General features: G+C 45.7%; 1 protein-coding gene across 4 annotated transcripts in view; it reads left to right on the forward strand.

Moving 5' to 3' along the window:
- Positions 1 to 20,058, forward strand: part of ADGRB1 (adhesion G protein-coupled receptor B1) — a 206,964-nt gene that overhangs the window by 112,840 nt on the left and 74,066 nt on the right. For 3 of the 4 annotated variants that reach the window (XM_021387913.1, XM_021387911.1, XM_021387912.1), the window contains one exon: positions 8,461 to 8,602. In XM_021387913.1, the coding sequence (XP_021243588.1) occupies positions 8,461 to 8,602 (142 nt within the window). The remainder of the gene's footprint in view (positions 1 to 8,460; positions 8,603 to 20,058) is intronic. The other variant, XM_021387910.1, reaches the window with a different exon arrangement.

The raw sequence follows: 20,058 nt of genomic DNA on the forward strand, positions 1-20,058 counted from the left end.
CTGATATGACACTTGATTCCTTTGAAATGAGTGTAGGAATATGCTGGATAAGCAGGTATTGCATTGGAGCTTTGGTTTTCAGACAGATTGCTGTGTTGTCCTCAGGAGGGTGACATAGACATCACCAAAGGGGTGAAGCACTCTAATTTCAGAAACATGTTTTTTCTAGGAAAATAGCAAAACTGGACTGACTTGTATGTTGTAGCCCACGTTTAGCTTGAAGTTTAATTTATTTCTGTGTTTACCTATGGGGTGTGAGACCTTTTACAACTCTTTTAGCAGCCAATCAAAGATATAGATATATTTTTTTTCTTATCTGCCTTTTTTCCTTTTTTTTTTTTTGAAAAGGTACAGAGCTTTTCATGTCCCTTCTTCCTGGAATCCATCCACTTTGTAATCCAGCCCTGAGGTCCTGCAGAAACTATGACTAAGATACACTTGCTGCAGCAAAATGATTGTACATTCTTGTCCCAAGCTATTGTACAGAGCCAAAGTGTTTGAAAGGCGCTCTGGGGCAGCTTTTGGCTGGAAATGAAAATTGCTTTTGGGAATCCCACAAAAAGGATTAACTTTGACTTCATCTCTGGTTCTCCAAATTAATAATCTGCCAGCTGGATCCATGCCAAGCACTTGCATGACCTGCTTGGTTATCAAGGGGGAAATGGCCCCTGTGAGGCAAGGAGTAACAGAAAATCACAGTACCACTGAGGCTGGAAGAAACCTCTGGAGATCCTTTATATTATTTATTGTCTTAAATACATCCCCCATTTTTGAAGCTTCTTTCTGTTCCATTCCTCTTCCCATAAGAAAGGTTCTTCATTTGTGCAAATTCCTATTCAGAAAACCATTTCTGAATAGGTCCTTAAGCATGTGCTTAGCTACTGTTTAAATCTACAAGACCGTGCTTAATTGCTTTTTCCCATCAAGTGCTCAAATAATGTTCATAGCCATGTTGTAACATATGGTGAAACACTTTCTTGTGGAACATCACTGGAGTTACACTGGAAATAAATCGGACCATAGACATTAGAGACGGAACAAACTTGTCAGGTTTCCTGCTAACCTTCCCAGTACAATGTTTTTTTCACGCCAGTCTGATTTGGGGATTTCTACAATTCCTCTTTGGCTGGCTCATAATCAGTCTGACTATACTATTCTCTAATATTCTGCCCACATTTCCCCTTTAGTACAATTCCTCTTTCTTTCCTCTCCTCTTGAGACCGCCAGGAAATAATTCTGCTTCCTTATTAGTGTACCTGGATTCAATATTTGTGAATAACTCAAATCCTGCTCCTTTTCTTTGCCACTGAGCTGTGAGTAGGGGTTTCCCATTACAAGCCCTGTGTACTTTTCTGCAGAATAAAAGGTTTTGCTGAGAAAATAAAGGCTCAGTGCTGATCTACAGATGAAACCTCTACACACAGGCTCTCAAATGCAAACACACGCATGAGCTCCCTTTAAGGACCTGTTCATTACAATCCTGTTTTCTCCTTCAGCTTTTAATCAGTACAATAATGAAGGCATTTTGCATGCAGCTATAGCATCTCCTTGAACAGATCCCAATGAAACAATCTTTGTATCACAAAATTCAGTGATCAAACCACTTCAGATTTGAAATCTGCCTTGAACTGTGAGGCTTTTGCTAATACTTGTCAGCTGATCCTACATACCCTTGTCTGGGCAGAACTCTGCCTGAATCCCAAAAGAAGAAAACTACTCTAGGCATGATTTCCTGGACTATGGAGAGATCCCATTACATACCTCTCAGTGACACTCAATATGCCATCCACAGCAAATCTTGATGAACTGGCTCAATCATTCAGTAGCCATGATTAGACTAGATGATGCTGGTGGTCTTTTCCAACCTTAATGACTCTATGATTCTGTGATTGGAACACTCCAAAATTACACAGTTTTCATTATGCGTGTGATTTCAGTACAGCTGTGATTTTGAAGCCTTCCAGTTACAACTGAATAATGTATTGTTATGAATTTATCAGCAACCATATGAACTTTAGTGTCGTCAAAGTTGGAAAAGACCTCTAAGATCTGTCCAGCCACCAACCCATCACCACCATGCCCACTAAACCATGTCCCTCAGTGCCACATTTACCCATGTCTTGAACACCTCCTGGGATGGTGACTCACCACTTCCTTGGGCAGACTGTTCCCATGCATTATCACTCTTTCTGAGAAGAGTATTTTCCTACATGGAATTTTTCCTATATTTCTGGACTAGAAATTTATTTTATTTTTATTTTTCCTATATTTCTATGGACTAGAAATTTATTTTAAAATAAAGAAGCTAGGCTGATGAAGGTTCATAATGTGCCTGCACTAGGATTAAGGTAATGGTGGCACCTTGCATAGATGCCATGAGTAAAGTGTTCAGTAAGTCTTTAGATTAGGTAACCTTTAGTTCTTGTGATGGTACGGTCTCCAAGAAGCCCATTGCTCAGCACTCTGAAGACTGTGCCTTCCTCTTGTCACATCATTGCATGTACACAGTGAAAAGAGGCTGGTGAGATTCCTAGCATGTTCTCCTAACGGCAAGTATGTTTCCCCAACCCGGCTCCAAGCTACATCCCTAATGGGCATGGAAGTCATAGAATCATAGAATCATAGAATTAGCTAGGTTGGAAAAGACCTACAAGGTCATCCAGTCTAACCATCCACCTACCACCAGTAACCCCACTAAACTATGTCTCTCAACACTATATCTAAACGTTTCTTGAAAACCTCCAGGGACGGTGACTCCACCACCTCCCTGGGCAGCCCACTCCAGCACCTGACCACTCTTTCAGAAAAGTAGTACTTCCTGATGTCCAGCCTAAATCTGCCCTGGCACAACTTGAGGCCATTCCCCCTCGTCCTGTCACTAGTTACACAAGAGAAGTGGCTGACCCCCAGCTCACTACAACCTCCCTTCAGGAGTTAGAGAGGGCGATAAGGTCTCCCCTGAGCCTCCTCTTCTCCAGACTGAACAATCCCAGCTCCCTCAGCTGCTCCTCATCAGGCCTGTGCTCCAGACCCCTCACCAGCTTCGTCACCCTCCTCTGAACACGCTCCGGGGCCTCAATGTCTTTCTTGCAGTGAGGGGCCCAAAACTGGACACAGTACTCGAGGTGTGGCCTCACGAGGGCTGAGTACAGAGGGACAGTGACTTCCCTACTCCTACTGGCAACACTATTTCTGATCCAAGCCAGGATGCCATTGGCCTTCTTGGCCACCTGGACACACTGCTGGCTCATGCTCAGCCAAGCATCGACCAACGCCCCCAGGTCTGTTTCCTCCACACAACCTTCCAGCCACTCTGCCCCAAGTCTGTAGCGTTTCCTGGGGTTGTTGTGGCCAAAGTGCAGCACCTGGCACTTGGTCCTGTTGAACCTCATCCCATTGGCTTCAGCCCAGAGATCCAGCCTGTCCAGATCCTTCTGTAGGGCCTCTCTACCTCCAGGCAGATTGACACTTCCTGCCAGCTTGCTGTCATCTGCAAACTCACTGAGGGTGCTCTCAATGCCCTCATCCAGGTCATCAATAAAGATATTGAAATGGACAGGTCCCAGCACCGACCCCTGGGGAAGTGTTCATATCAAAAGGACTGCAAGTCAAAGAAAATAGGTAATTAAACAGATTCACAAAGAGGAAGAAAAAAATAAGAGTTCTTCCAAGAAGCTTAAAATCAGAGGGATGGATGCAATATCCTCTTTGGATCACCCAGCACTTGATTTTTGGTAATAATCAATTAATAATCCCAGGTAGTAACGATGGCTGGATTCATTTTCTACTAAATGGCATAGTTGGATGTATTTTGGGATGATTTACACTGTTTCTGACTCAGCATGTCCCACAACACCCATCATTTATGTGATTTATAGTAAAGTGAGAAAAACTATATGGCTTTGATCCAATTGATTTCTTTGAATGCAATGGGATAAATAAGCAGGCAACAGAACACGTCTTACAAGAACAAAGGGCTGTTAGTGTATGTGTTGTTTTTTTCATTTGTTCTTTGTTGGTTGTTTTTGTTGTGTTTTTTAATATTTTTTTTGGCCTGGATGTCACTATGTGCTCTCTCTGAGCATCAAGAAATGAAGATCAGACCATGCCAAATGTGGCTTTGGCTTTGGACAGACTTTATTTCAATACTGCACTCATTGCTGCGCTGTCAGCTTTATTGCCACAAGAATGCAAGACTGGGCACAGCATCTAGGGAGAGTTATTTGTTTTCTGATACCTTCCCTGGGGTTTCCCATTTTAGTAGGCTTTCTGATTACTTTTGCTTTGTTTTCTTTGCCTTTTTGGATGAGGTTACTTTTGTTGATGCGTGGCCCAGATCTGTCCTACTCTACTCTGAAAGCTGGTAAATGAGCAAATCTGAGTTTGGGGATTGAAAGTGATGTAAAGGCGATTGTATCCACACTTTTTAGAGTCCTAAGTTGCTTGGGGCACGGAGTGTGTGTGTGTGTCAATGTACGTATATTCAGTGCTTTGAGAGTGATAGCTTTAAATGTACATATCTGTTGTGGAGGACTGTTTAAATGGGAAAAAATACAGATAAGTAGGAGCCCTTTTAAGAACCATAAATGAAAAGAAATCACTACAGCATTAAGGAACACTCACACATAAACAAACAAAATAATACAAAAAGGAGAGCAAAGAGAGCCAATAACTGCAAAAACAGCAGTCTCTTTTAGAGGAAAAGTAAAAACTGTTTTAAGGATAGGGAGAAAGGACAAATTGATAGCAAGCAATACAAATTAAAAGCTTGAGGGAGATAAGAGAAAAAAAAAAGGAATTTTATTGTTCAAGATTGTTAAAGTGAGTAAAAAGGAAAATTTAGTGTATGCTAAACCGAAATAAATTCTAATGGTAGTGGTCTGTTACTAGTTCAAAATGACAGAATTATTTATAATAATGCAGAAATTTCAATAAATGTCTATGTTCTATAATTGGAAGAGAGCCTAGTTACTTAATCCACAACCCAAGCTAATGAAATACTTTTCATTACACCAGCTGCTAGAAACAATGCCATACATCATCTAATAAAGTAAGACATTTTTAAGAGATACAAGTCTGAGCAATTTTGCATGCAAGAGTTTTAAAAGAGCAGGGTAAGGCTAATTGGAGATCATTGTTCTTCACTAAGAGAAGAGTGGAAGTTCCCTAAGTCTGGAGAGAACCGTGTGTCCTCTCTCCAGAGCCATCAGCCTCACATCTGTCTTAAGCATAGGAACCCACCATCTGATAGCGGATCCAAAAATGAGGGGATTGTGGGAAACATCATGGTTATAATTGAATAATATCATACTCCTTAAAAAAGAAGACTTATGGAAAATAGATTTTGTCAAGCTAAATTAATGCTTTGTATGAGAATACATAACTGCTTGATAGAGTCTCAGCATTTGTCATTAATTTTACGCATCATAAATAAGGCATTTTTCTTGGTGACAGTGAATAAACAGAACAACTGGTTAGCACAGTTCTTGGAAGTAAAAGTGATGCATATGGAGGAGAATGCAGAAGTTATATTCCCTCTGAGATTAGCCTGAGATCATTCAGTCCTATCCAAGGGAGTAGGTGAACTGATGCAGCGCTGTTGGAGAGGGTGCAGAGGAGGACCACAGAGATGCTCAGAGAACTGGAGCACCTCTCCTATGAAGACAGGTTGAGGGAGTTGGGCTTGTTCAGCCTGGAGAAGGGAAGGCTCCAGGGATACGGCATTGAGGCCTTCCAGTACTTGAAGGGAGCTTGTAAGAAGGAGAGGGACTGACTTTTTACGTGGTCTGATAGTGATAGGACAAGGGGGAATAGCTTGAAACTAAAAGAGGGGAGATTTAGATTAGGTATTAGGAGGAAACTCTGCACTCGGAGAGTGCAGAATTGCTGGCACAGGCTGCCCAGAGAAGTTGTGGATTCTCCATCTCTGGAGGTGTTCAAGGTCAGGTTGGATGGGGCCATGAGCAGCCTGATCCAGTGGTAGGCAACTGTACCCAGGGCATGGGGGCTTGGAGGGCATTGTAACTCGATGATCTTTAAGGTCCCCTCCAACCTAAGCCTTTATATGATTCTATGATTCCATGAACTGAAGAAGATGCATAGAAGAAATCAACGACTGATCTGGACAAACCTGAGGATGTAATGTGACTTAGTGCATTGTGGAGCTGACTATCCAGGAAGGGCAAATCCCATTAGCTGGATGGACAAGCAGTAGGATTCAGGCATTTAGAAAAGATTGCACAGGTGCAAGAAAAAGTGTTTTGATTGTGTGTTATTGATAGGATCATAGAATCATTAAGGTTGGAGAGACTACCAAAAACATCTAGTCCAACCATCAACCCACCACCACCATGCCCACTAACCATGTCCCTCAGTATCACATCTCCATATTTATTGAGCACCTCCAGGGACAATGACTCCACCACTTCCCTGGGCAGCCTGTTCCAATGCCTGGCCACTCTTTCTGAGAAGAAATTTTTCCTAGGATCCAACCTGAGCCTCTCCTGATGCAACTTAAAGCCATTATCTCTTGTCTTATCAAGGATAACTCCTACAAGTAAAATTAGTTTGGCTTTTTTTTTTTTTTTTTTTTTTTTTTTTTTTTCCAAAGGATGATAATTCAGGAAGGCTTGGTGCTAGGTGTTAAACTGGATCCAAGCAGATACTCATAACTGAATCATCTGTGTGCACTGATGTTCTGTCACCCTGCTAGTTCCCAGCCTCTCTCTGCTTTCAGCCCTCTTCTTTATGGAAGTGGATGGATACTTTGCTCTCACTGGGGGAGGAATTGGTCAGTGTTTGCATGGAGCTGAGTTCTGAAATAAAAAAAAACTTCTCAGCAACTCACGCCAGGTTTGCTGGAGTCAGCATTATGAAGTTCAGGCCATCTGTGATACACCTAAGGCAGCTGAGCAGCTTGGCTCCATCTGGAGCTGCCTTCGGCGTGCTGCTAGCGTTCTTGCTGAGGTCCCTTCATCTGAGGACGGTCAGATGTGGAGGGAGGACATCTTACACCCATGCTCTTCCAGTGAAGGCTTATGGCCCTTTTGCTCTGCCTCCTTGTTGGAGGATGCTGTTACAAAGCAGGGGCATTGTCCCTTCAGTGTGCCTCCAGTGAAAGCAGTGGGATGTATATGGGGTGTGGGACGGGGCTATAGGATTCTGTGACTATATGTGGGATAGTAGGGGATAGAGATGTATGGGTATGGGATAAGTGGGGCACAGCTGTTGGGTCAGGGAGGTGCGTAAGCATTGTGTAGGATACGGATATAAGGTTAGGGAGGTGTGTATGGGTTGCATAGTACAGGGCTGTAGGGCTGGGAAGGTGTATATAGGATGTTGTATGGGGGGTATATGGTTAGGCAAGTGTATGTGGGATACGTGGTTCAAGACTGTAGGGTCAGGGAGATGTGTATGTGTTGTGTAGTACAGGGCTATACGGTCAGGGAGAAGTGTGTGAGTTGTGTAGTACAAGGCTGTAGGGTCGGGGAGGTGTCTGTGAGTAGTGTAATACAGGGCTGTAGGGTTAGGGAGGTGTATATAGAATGTTGTATAGGGCTGTAGGGTTAGAGTTGTGTATGGCGTGTATGTGGTACAAGTGGTATATGTTTAGGGAGGTATGTATGGGTTGTGCAGGATGTGGCTATAAGCTTAGAGAGGTATATGTGATCTGCGTAGAACAGAGCTGTAGGATTGTTTATCCATGTGTGGAATCTGTTGGGATAATGTTATGATTCTGTGATCTCCAGGTGTAGAAAGTGTTGTAAGGTTATGCATACATACATGGGATTTTTGGGTCAGAGCTGTAGGGCTAGTGAGGTGTATATGAGATAGGAGGGACAAGGCTATAGGGGTAGGCAAGTGCATGGGTGTGAAGAGGGGCATTTACATGGTGTGTGTATGTGAGGGAGGGATGGAGGGGTCAGGGGGGAGTGGGAGACCTGAGGACAGACCAGGGCCAGGGCTGGGGTCAAGACCAGGGTCAGGACCAGATCAGGGTCAGGACCAGGATCGTGACCAGAGTTTGGACCACGATTAGGAGTAAGTCTGGGACCAGGATAAGGATCAGGATCAAATCCAGGATAAGGATAAAGATCAGGATCAGGATTAAGATCAGGATCAGGATGAGGGACGAGATCTGGACCAGGGTAAGGCTAAAGATAAGGATAAAGATCAGGGTCAGGATCAGAACCAGGACCAGGTCCAGCAACAAAGTCAGGACCAGGTCTAGGTCCAGGACCAGGTCCAGAAACAAGGTCAGGACCAGGGTAGGGCCAGGTCCCGAGCTGAGCTGGGGGTGGGACCACTGCTACACTCAATCCTATAGGGAGGGAGGCAGCGGGGACCGCGTCCCCCCCCGCGGCATCGTGCCCGCTCACCACCCTCGCTGACGGCCGCTCTCCTTCTCTCCTCGCTCCGCCGCCCCATTCCCTTCCTCCCTCCCTCCCTGCCTCCCTCCAGCAGAGCCTCCGCCTCCGCCTCCCTGCCCGGCGCCTGGTCCTGGCGCGGCTGCCGAACGGTCCCGCTCGACGCCTCCCGGACTAAATGCCTCTGTGACAAGCTCTCCGCCTTCGCCATCTTAGCCCAGCTCAGCCCCGACATGGTGAGTCCCTCCGGTCACCCGCGGAAAGGGGACGATGAGGAAGGGAGGGGTTGCGGGGCGGGAAGGGAAAGAGCAGGGGGACGATAAAATAGAAGAGATGGGAAGGCACAAACCGAAGCCCAAGTGGTGCAGGTAGCGAGCACCCTCATCCCTGGGGGCTTTACATCCTTACCCCCACCTCGCTGCCTTTATTCCACGGCCGCAGCTTGGGGAGGGGAGGACAAGCTGGGGATGCTGCTGCATTGATGTCCCCTTCCTCCCTATTCCTCATTCCTCCTGCACTGTGTTTTTGGAACGCTGCTGAAGTGTGTGCCTGGGAGGGGGGTTCCCCCCACTCCACCGTCACACGTGTCTTAATTTCGAGCATCATCCCCATCCTATATTCGTGTCTCTCTGCGTCCCCGTCACATCCCCATCTCATGCTCAGGGTCTTTTTGGGGGGGGTGATCCCTTGCGCCAGAATAAAGACGGGGGAGTTGCAGAGGGGGGTGTGCGCGAAGTTTCATCCGCTGCCTGCGGAGCGATGCCGCCGCCGCTGCTCGGACGGAGATTCCTCGAAATGCTCACGGGGCAGCTGCACCCTGAGTCAGAGCACGGGGCAGCTGCCAGGGCACCCAGGGCACTGCCAGGGTGGCCCGAAGGGGCTGCTCTCCTCCACCTTGCGCTTTTTTTTTTTTTTTCCTGGTAATTCCTCCCTTTTTGGATGCTGTCCCAAGTTCACGGAGAGGAGCTCCCCCTCCTCCCCTTCCACGCTCCTCCATCTGCTGGGCACTGGGAGTTACTGGGCCCTGGCAATTATTTACTAATTATGCCTTGCTTGTTAAACGCTGGCTTAATTCAGCAAAAGGGGAGGGAAGAGGAAGAAAGGAAGGGTGGTGTTGGTAAAGGGGAGGGGGGGGATCACATTTTCCAAGATGAAGGTTCGGTTTATTATTAGAAACACTAATGTATTTGGTCCACTAGTTACCATGGAAACAACATCTGCACTGAAGTGGTTTTAAAGACACAGTGTTGGTTGTGTTTGCCCAGGCCCCGTGCAGGCCCAGCCACTCCAAGTGGGCTCTTGAGCCCTGTGGAGAACTGCTCTTTGGGTCCTCTGGAGAGAGGCACTGAGCTTCTTATTTCCAAAGCAATGCTCTGGTTGAAGAAGGTTTGAAGGTAGGAGCATGTTCCTGCTTGGAGGGGACCTACAAAGAGTTCATAGAATCATAGAATTGTTAGGATTGGAAAAGATCGCTAAGGTCATCTAGTCCAACCACCGACCCATCCCCACCATGTCCTCTGAATCATGTTCCTCAGTGCCACCTCTCTACATTTCTTGAAAACCTCCAGGGATGGTGACCCCACCACCTCCCCGAGCAGCCTGTTCCAATACTTCACCACTCTTTCTGAGAAGAAATTTTTCCTAGTATCCAATTTGAGTTGGTTGCATCAATGTCCCCACAGCTCTCTTCTTCCATGGGAAATTGTTCTGCTGTCTGAAACTAAGTGTGGAAGGGAGAGAACCATGCTGGTACTGGAGTGGTACCCAAATTGTACCCAGGTGGTACCCAAGGTGGCCCTGCTGAGCTTGACTGAGCCATCTGGGACCCATCTCCGACAGATCTCTGCCTCATATTTCAGCTTGGAGAAGAGAAGGCTCTGGGGAGACCTCATTGTGGTCTTTTAGTATTTGAAGTGAGCTTATGAGCAGGATGGAGACAGAGTAATTACACAGGTAGATAGTGATAGAACAAGGGGGAATGGTTTTAAACTAAAAGAGTGGAAATTTAGGTTGGATGTTAGGAAGAAATTCTTTACTCAGGGGATGGTGAGGCACTGGAGCAGTCTGCCCAGAGAAGCTGTGGATGCCCCATCCCTGGAGACATTCCAGGCCGGGTTGGATAGGGCCCTGGGCAGCCTGATCTAATGGGTAGCAACCCTTCTCACAGCAGGAGGGTTGGCACTCAATGATCTTTAAGGTCCCATCCAACCTAAGCCATTTTCTGATTCTGTGATTCTACAGTCCATACATGCCCCTGCAGCACTGCATCCTGCAGTAGCAATACTCCATCCTTAATCCTGAGCTTACAGCTGCTTAAACTTTCAGCTCTGGACATTGTGATGACAACAGGGATGATGGGTGGGTGAGCCTTGTCCTGTGGTAGGAGGACACTACATGGTCATTGCAAACGACCCAGTCCCAGTGAAGTTTAGAAGGGTTATCAGAGACAATAAATCCAGATTACTGCTGCAGGAATACTTTTAAGGGAAAGCTTGAAATAAGTGAGCCCAGGTGTGCAGCTGAGCAACTGGGGAAGGTCCTGTGCTCATCTTATGGAAGTGAGCTGGGAAGTGCAGAGAAAGGAGTCTGTGGCTTGGATAAAACAGGAGTTTCTCTAATGCAGAGCTAACTTTATGTTTACAGAGGGATTGGGGTTTATTAACTAAGCAGCTTGGGAAATAAAAAAGTCAATTTGACATGGCCACATACTACTGCTCCCTCAGATCTTGGTGTTTAGGGAGTTATCTGGGTACCACAAATTGGTGTAAGCCCTTTATCATCAGCACAGGCATTTTCACACATCTGAGATTGGACTTGGCTGCAGGAGGATGCAGCTTCCTTCCCCCACACATGTTTTATTGTATCTGCAACTTACCTCTCTGCTGATCCTTTGGGGTTTTGGTCTGAAATTGCTTCCTCCATCCTCTTTCCAGCTCTTCTGGCTGTTGATTGGGTTGTAGCTTCACAATTCGTTATTCATTCCCAGACTGGAGTCAGCTCACGAGTTCATGAGTTCTTTGGCTGTGCTTGGAGGAAAGCTGAGACCTGAATTCCCCCTAAGTAAAGCCCAGCATTTGTCAGTGCTATGGAGCACTGCTCACTCAGTCCTCCTGCTTTCTTGTCCCAGTGTCATTCCGAGCTGCCTGCCTTCCCCAGAGGTGGCATCTCGTCAGTGTTGGTGTCTGCAGTGGTGACATTTATAGTGCAGTTTTTCATGTGCCTTTGGAGCTCTCCAGACAAGAAGCTCTGTCCGCCTGTGTCATTAATATTATTTATTGCCATAAATCTCCCTTCTGGAATCTTTGGCCCTGGCAGTTTGAAATATTTGTAACCCTGCTATGGGCACAGCTTCTTTGCAGTGAAAAGGGACCTGAAAAGGTTTGCGGGGAACAAGTGTTGGTACCCGGGCAGCTGATTCAGATGTGCCAAGGACAGGATTTTCCTGGGTGTTGCTTTTGTGGCTGGGAAAGAAAGCAGTTTTCCTTGATTTTGATGGAGTTATGGGCTGGTTTTAGGAACAGTTTTTGAAACAGACACCCCTAAATTATGATGGAGCTGTTCAGACCCAGACCAAATCCGAAGTTTGAGTTCAGCTCTTTCTCTGGGTCTGATTTCCCTTGGATCCTGCTATTTCAATTAGACAGAGGCAGTTTCTCTTGTCAGTTTCGCTGGATTGCTGTCTGACTGTCACTGGACACTAAAAGGTCTTAAATTAAAGAACACAGACAAGGTTTTGCTTCTGTCTTTTCATCTTGGTTTTACCCCGTGCCCAGCTTGGTAAGGGAATGGTACTGACGCACTCCAATGCTACACCCGCATAATAGCAGCGCTAATGATGAGGAAAGGGGGGATGATAAGGGCAAAAGGAAATTATGAAGGGTCTGGTGATGGTGTTTTACAATATTTCTTGCCAATTCATTGGAGATGGGAAAAATCATAAAATCGTTAAGGTTGGGAAAGACCACTAAGATTATCTAGTCCAACCATCCATCCATCAACAGAAGGAAAGAGAGCAGGAGGCTGGGGATTTGCAGGGCAGCCTTTTACTCTTGGATTGTCTTGTCTGAGTTTGGCTTGTATCATCTCTTCTGCCTGCCATGTCTGGTCTTTATAAAGTCAACTAAGTTTTAAAGTTGAGCTCTTAGAGCAGTGATAATGTACCAATCGAAGTACTGAGTTTGCTTGGAAACGTGTCGGTGAGATGGTAATTGCAGCAGTGAGATGCGATGTCCCAGGTTGTTGCAATACAAAAAAAAAAAGTGGATTTTATACTGTTTGCTTCACTTTGCACTAAGGCAAGCAACATTTCCTGGTATGCTTCTTACCTAAGGGGACAACGAGTTCAGAGCTCCTCTCTCGACTCACAGCGTTTACTTTTTTTTTTTTATCTGAAAACATCCCGATGATGTCTGTGCAGCAGAGGAGAAAAAATCCTTTTTACCCTGGGGAAATAATGAAGCATAGAGAATAGACTCACAGTGTGCATCTTGGCCGGGTCAGAATGGCTGCTCGGAATGGGCTGACGATACTTTTGATGGAAAATTATGGCAGTGCTTCACTTTGATAAGACCAGGGCACTTTATTTGGAGATGAGTATTTTAACTTTTATATTCTACCATTGTTTATCACCTGAGATTTGGAGCCTGGATAAGAACAAAGCCTCCTGCATGCCTTCAGAACAACCAGTCTTCAAATTCACAGTTATTCGCAGGTTTCTTTAAGAATAATGCTGCTTCTCCTGCAATGTTAACTCTTTGATTCAAAACCTTGACTTTTCTATCAAAGAGAAGTTCTCACTTTTGCTTGGCTTGAGTTCTTAAGGTGTCAAACCACTGCCATCCTGCACTGTGGGTCTAGTGAAGAGCTCGTGAGGTTGGTGTATCTGTATGTATTGGTTAAGCCACAGGACTGGGAGCTGTTCCTGTGCTTGCAGATGAAATCGTGACCTTGGGCTAATCACTTCATTGCTTCCTGCTTCCCTTTCCCCAGCTGCAGCACCCTTGCAGGTGACATCCCAGCCTGTATGCATCCTCATTTGTACGGTGCCTGGAGCCTGAAGGGTGCTACAGAAAGGTCCAAGTGCTGTCATTTCCCCAGGAGAGCATTAGGAACCTCCGCTTGCTCAGTTAGCAAGAGTTGTTCCAGGGCAGAGCTGTGAGTATTTGGATTTCTGAGGTCCAAATCACGCATTTGTGGCATTGGCACCTTATCACCCTGCCCTGCTGCATGTGGAGTATGTCTCGGCTGATTGTGCCTCTTGCTACAGAGCCCTTGAACTGGAAATACTTCCTGAAATTGCCTGATATTGAAATACTGAGAGGCCAACATGAAGAAGGGAAATCCAGCTGGGACTGCTGCCCATCCCAGGAGAGCTTTGTGCTGACACTGGGGAATCTTATGGCGCAAGTGCTGCTATGTTTACTCAGGGTGGGTCCTTCCCCAGGTCTGTGGCAGCCACTGGGAGCAAGCCGTGATTCTGCAAATCATAAGCTCCGTGCTGCTCTTTCTCTTGCTCTGCAAGGATGCTCTATTTACTAAATATGGTACAATCCCCCTGAGTTTGTCCAAGCGTTGTTAGCATGGAGTGGATGGAGCATGAACCAGCTGGGTTTTCTCCTCCCACTCTCTCATAATACAATTAGGAAAACAGAGAGGACATATGATGCCCGTTGGTGGCCCAATGGCCAACCAGCATCTAACCATGAGAACTGCATTAGTTTTTTAAATGTGGCCTCCTAACAGAGGGGCTGATTTGTGATCTCTCATCACCGCTTTTCTGGAAGTCACCTGCTGTGTTTGCTTTGTCATTGCTGACTTGAAGTCTGTCAGCATGCATTGCAGGAAGATTTTGGGCTAACCCTCATTGAGTTTGGAGAGAACATGGAGTTAATGATTTTTGATGGGCTTTGAGAGAAAGAGGAATACTGATAGAGCCTGTGCACTGCTGCAGGTGCCAAGAAGCAGAGCAACGCTGGGTTTGCTGTTTTGGTGTGAGATGTGGATGGAGATTGCTATGTGCTGTACGCATATAACTGAGGAATCCACGAATAAGTGATCAGTGTGTGAACAAATGCAAGTAAAGAGACAGAGACAAGGGTTGTAGGAAATCCCTCTCAGTGCTGCGTTTCTAGGAGAGACAACAGCGGAATATATTAAAAGAAGGCAGGTAGCACACAAAGTAATAATAGGAGGATTTGGCTCAGCATATTAAGCAGTCCTCCCCACATCCCACCTCCTTTGGCTGTCTGCGGATTCAGCTGTCTGTCGATCCAACGAGCAGTTCAGTCGATACTAACATCTGACAGCTTTTGACTGCTGAGTTTTTTTTACTCCGCGCTTGTGGATTCACTCGGGGCTTTCGCTGGAAATTCCGGGAGGTGGGATTGCTGCAGCTCTCCGAAGCCAGAGTGCTCCGCACAGCCCTGGCAGCGACTCTTCTGCAGGCAAATGCTGCATCACCCTCTGTCTCTCCATCTGAAGGGGACGTGGGAGAGAGGAGCATGATCAAGTGGCTGTGAGCTTAAAACACTGTGGGATTCACTGCTTCAGCGTGAGTAATACCGAGCCTAATTCACCCTTCAGTGTTCAGATGCGAAGAGCTCTGGCATTAACCAAGTGACCCTAGGAACAGAGCGTGGCTGAGGTTAGTCCCTTGGCTTCAGCTGGAATTAAAATCTCCCTGTCTGCATCTGGGGCGCTGCTTGTCCAGGTGCTCCCGAGGGGTTTGGTGCTCATTTTGAACCTGCAGTGGTTAATGGCTTGGTGCCACGAAGGCAGCTTAGCAAGTGTGACAGCTGCCCTATTACCGAGCCATGGCTTACTGCTCCATTAAAAGAGACGTGGATTTAAGCCAGGACACCCGGGTTTTCCCCATTCCCACTTTCCCCTTTGCTAGGGGTTCAAAAAGCAGCTCTCAGTCTCAGCCTGCAGTGATTTGAGCCATCTAGGGCCAGAAGTGGGGTAAAGTGGGGTAAGCAGTGTCTCTCTGTGATGCTCTGTGCTCAGGACTGGTACAATATATGAGTGTGGGAGTGATTGTATGTGTCTGTGTACGTGGGAAGGGACAATGTGTCATCCACACCTGGCACGGTACCCTCCACACGGACAGCAATGAGCAGGGGTGAGTTCTGTGGGAGGGTTTGTGTTGTTTCTCAAGGTGAAAATGCCGAGGGGAAAGAGGATAATAGCCTTCAAATGGATAGAAAGGAGCTGAGAAGAGGGAGTAATCTGCTTTCTGTGTCTGCTGAGGATTGGGCTTGAACTGCAGTGAGAAAGGTTTAATTTAGGTGCAAGGGAAAACCTCCTGGGTGTGTAGAATAGGCAGGCCTCCATCAGCAGAGACTTGGTTGAACGAGCTAGGAATGGTTTGTATGGCTTTGGGGCAAGCGAATGGGTGAGATGAGCTTGGCAGGTCTTTTCCCTGCCCTTTTGCCTGTAAACCAGGTCTCCTCTGTGTCTGCTTCTTACTGCGTAAAAGGGAGAAAGCTCTTGTTCCTCTGTTATTTTATATTTATCACATGTAACTTGGACCACCAATTTGCTTAGGAGGCTTAGCTACAGAGCATGACTTCAGCAATCTGCTCAGTGCTGAATGGGCCAGAAGAGCCAACCCAGTCCAAAATAGCTTCCAGCTGAAACGCAGGAGAAAAAGCAACACATGGATACAGGCGGGCGTGGGGGCACGTGTAAACAGCGCGAGGGCTTTAGTCATAGCAGCAAGTCGTGGCACATCTGCCGTCGTCAAGAGCTTTTCGTAGGCATTGCACCAACCCAGCTTTTACAGAGGAGGTTTAAAGAAGGGGCACTGGATTGCTTTCTAGGTGGCTTCTTTTTTGGGGGGGGAGGGGAGGGATCACTTCTCCCACTGCGTGGGACAACGTGGGAGACAGCACAAAGGTGCTTGTTTGAAAATGGTAAGGAGTGGGTGATGGAGGCTGGTTTCATTGGCTCATTAGGGGTGGGAGTCAGCGCATTAGTGCTAAATGGGATTATCTTCCTTTTCAAAGCCCTTTAAGAACTAAGCAGGTTGTGTTTGAAGCCCCAGAGAAGTGGGAGATGGTTGAAACGTCAAGCATTCTGTACCTGTCTCTATTGTGCTCTGTAGAGCTTTTGCCCAGAAAAACCTTTTTTAAGTAGTTTTGACCAGCTCCTTCACCACTGAGTCCTGTTGTGCCCTGCCTAAAGGCTTAGGTTACCCTTGAACTGCCATGCAATGAGACATGGATATTAAGTCATTATTATTATTATTATTATTTTGCAACAGATGGCTACTCATTTAAACTAAAATTGGATCTGTTTCCAAAAGGCTTGTGCCTTCATACTGTTTCTCTCTATGAATAGCCGAGTGGACAAATTTACTGGTAGTATTTTGATAGTGAAGGCGGTCTTTAAGTTAAAATGGTCGATATACATGCAGAACCATTGTCAGATTCTTAATTATGAGTATATGAGCTTGAAAACTCCTTCTAAAAGTTGGGACAGTCTAAAAAAGATGTCAGCATGATGTTGTGTCTGATAATGGTCCATCGAAACTAGGTCTGTAGCTTGAATGCTCTCTTGCTACCTGCCCTCCCAACCAGAAGGATGTACAGAATATATGCAATAAATCTGTGAAAGCAAAATGACACTACTCTTTTCCCATAAGCAAGACAATGTTTTCATTTTTCATTACAAATTGTTCTTTTCGCTCTTTTAAATATGGCAATAGTGTCAGCCCTTCCCTGGGTAGGGAATATCTTACTACTGGGGACAGTTTGGTTCTTGTTTATACCGAATTGGCACAGTGGTAAATCCAGAGGCTGTTACAGTTTTACTTTCCAGTCATTCAGTTGTGAATGAGATGAGCATCAGGATGAAAGCGGACTTCTGATGTGCTGCTTTGACATCAGTGTCCCATGTAAAGGGAACTAGCTCCCCAGTAACCAGCTGTGTATTATGCTGGGTGGGTGAAAACATGATTGATCCCATGGGCTCTTCAGATTGCAACTGGGAGAAAGCTGTCACTGTCATCATAACAGCATGCGGCATCTGTGTGATGCTCACAAATCACATCATCTGCTAAATAGCTGAAATCCCTTCATATCATTTTCAGAGGCAAATTCTAGGCAACATGCTCCCAAAAGACTCAGAGGACTGATAATGGCTTGGAAATGTAGAATCGTAGAATCATTGGAGTTGGAAGGGACCTTCATAGTCTACCTAGTCCAAGTCCCCTGCAATAGACAGGGACACCTACAGCTAGATCAGGCTGCTCAGAGCCCCGTCCAGCCTGACCTTGAATGTCTCCAGGGAAATCTTTTACTTCAAGATTTTCGGTTCAACCTTAGGTTGCATCAGGAACCATTGCCAGCGCAGAGATCTTCAGTGACTGAGCAGTGAGATCATTGAGTCCAACTCCTGGCACCAGACAGGACAACCCAAAATTCAAGCTCTGTGTCCAAGAGCGTTGTCCAAATGCTACTTGAGCTCTGGCATCTTGAGGCTGTGACCACCACCCTGGGGAGCTTGTTCCATGCCCACCACCCTCTCTGTGAAGAATCTTTTGCTAACACCCAATTTGACCTTCCCCTATGCAGCTCCACGCTGTTCCCTTAGATCTTGTAGACACCTCGTTTCTGCCTGCTGTCAGATATTCCCCTGATGGTTTTCTCTCCAGGGTAGGGTGTACAGGGATAGGGAGGATGAGTATTGCCTGTTCTGTAGGGAAACTGCTGGTCTGGCATTACTCACCAGCACGACACTGATGGAGTAAAACAAACAGCAGGTTGTTTTGGAATAATTTGGTGAAATGCTGTCACCTGGCATGGAACCAAAATACTGCTTAAAACAGGATAAACACAGTCTGGATTCCCCCCTCATTTTCAATTCCCAGTCTGCCATAGTATTATTTTTTTCTCTCCTTTTTTTTTTTTTTTTTTTATAATGTGTGTAAATCTTACACATTTTCCTGCAAGGGGCTGTATGCTACTGCTATGAAGCTAGTCGAGCTGAGGACACAGAAGTGGAAGCAGAACAAGATGAGCAATGCAAGGATAAGCACTGTAAATCATTTATCAACTTTGAACTGATTGTCCTCTGTGTAGTACAGAGAAGGAACAATCCAGACTACAGAGAAGCAATGAAGGAGGCTCATCTTTAATGTCATTAGACTCTGATCATATGTCCATACTCTAAAATAATACTAGTAATAATAGTAATATTAATAATATCAAGGTACAGAAGAAACACTCTATCACTGCCCTGTAATTGTCCCCATTTTGTAATTGTTATTACTGTTTCTTGGCGTGTTCCACCAATGCCCAGGGATGGTCCAGGGGATGGAGTGGTCCGTGGACATTCCAAGAGGCAGTATGGACAAGACCCATCTGCTTAGAACCTTGAGTTTGTATGAGCATTAGCTGAACCATATTACTTTGTTTCAAGGCAACGTGGCCAGGTGCATCCTGGACCATCTTATTTTCAATTACAGACATAACAAGACAGGGCTTTACTGCTTACTGCAGTGCTTTTGATGATACTATTGTACAGTCTGAATGAAGTTCCATCTGCCTCTGTTGTCTCAGAAGAAAAGAGAGCATACTCACAGAGGTGTTTGGTTATTAACAGCCTTTTTTGTGTGTATATGTTTGTTAAAAGTGGTTCTATTTTCTCTTCCAACATGTAAAACGTGTTTTAAAGGGAAAGGCTGAAACAGAATGAGTCTTACCATATGCATAAAAGCAAAGTTCTAAAAAACAGACTCTCTGACTGGCTAGTTAACAAACAGTTAAACAAAAAACACTCTCCTCTCTTCTTCATACCTCCCCGTGTTAATATTGCACAGCAGAGAGAGAGATGCTTGTATTTGCTTGTCCTGATGTAGCTCCAGGAACCCCTGAAGGCATTTACACATATCAAAAATCCAAGCTGAATTAAGCTCTGGAAGAGAGAGGGAGTGTGCTATTATTCTCTTCCATTTACGGGGTTTAAAATAAGCCCCTGAGAAGTTAAGGGCTGTGTTTTCAGTCTGAAGCAGATCGTTTGAGTGGACGTTGAAAAGATTGGCCTATATAATGGAGCTATGCATATGCAGTTGACCTGCGGGCAAGCTGGGAATAGACCCCATGCTCTTCACTTGTTGTCCCCAAGCTCGGCAACCTGGTTCCCAGTCTATGACTTTCACAGGGATGCTGATATTCAGTAGAGGCTCATTAAGCAGTGGTTTCACTAGTTTTGCAGTGGGAAAATTGTAGTGAGGGAATAAAAACATGTATTTTAAATAATAGTAGCGGGCTGTTTAGTGAAAATCATAGGATTGTAGAATGGTTTGGATAGGAAAGGACCTTTAAAGATTATAAGATTATACCTCTCCTGCAATGGTCAGGGACACATCTTTCACCAATTTTGGCTGCTCAAGCCCCATTCAGCCTGGCCTTGAACACTTCAGAGATGGGGCATCCACAATTTCCGTGGGTCACCTGTTCCAGTGCCTCACCACCTCGCCACCCTCATGTCAAAGAGTTTATTTCTTGTGTCTAATAATCATGGAATCATAGAAGGGTTCGTGTTGGAAGGGACCTCAAAGACCATCCAATTTCAACTCCCCTGCCATGGACACATTTGCCAGCTACCACATCAAGAGGCCCAGGACCCCATTCAACCTGGCCTTGAACACCTCCAGGGATGGGGAGTGCTTAAGAACAGCTGGCTGAGC

This window comes from Numida meleagris, chromosome 2, assembly GCF_002078875.1.
Source record: "Numida meleagris isolate 19003 breed g44 Domestic line chromosome 2, NumMel1.0, whole genome shotgun sequence".
Lineage (NCBI taxonomy): Eukaryota > Metazoa > Chordata > Aves > Galliformes > Numididae > Numida > Numida meleagris.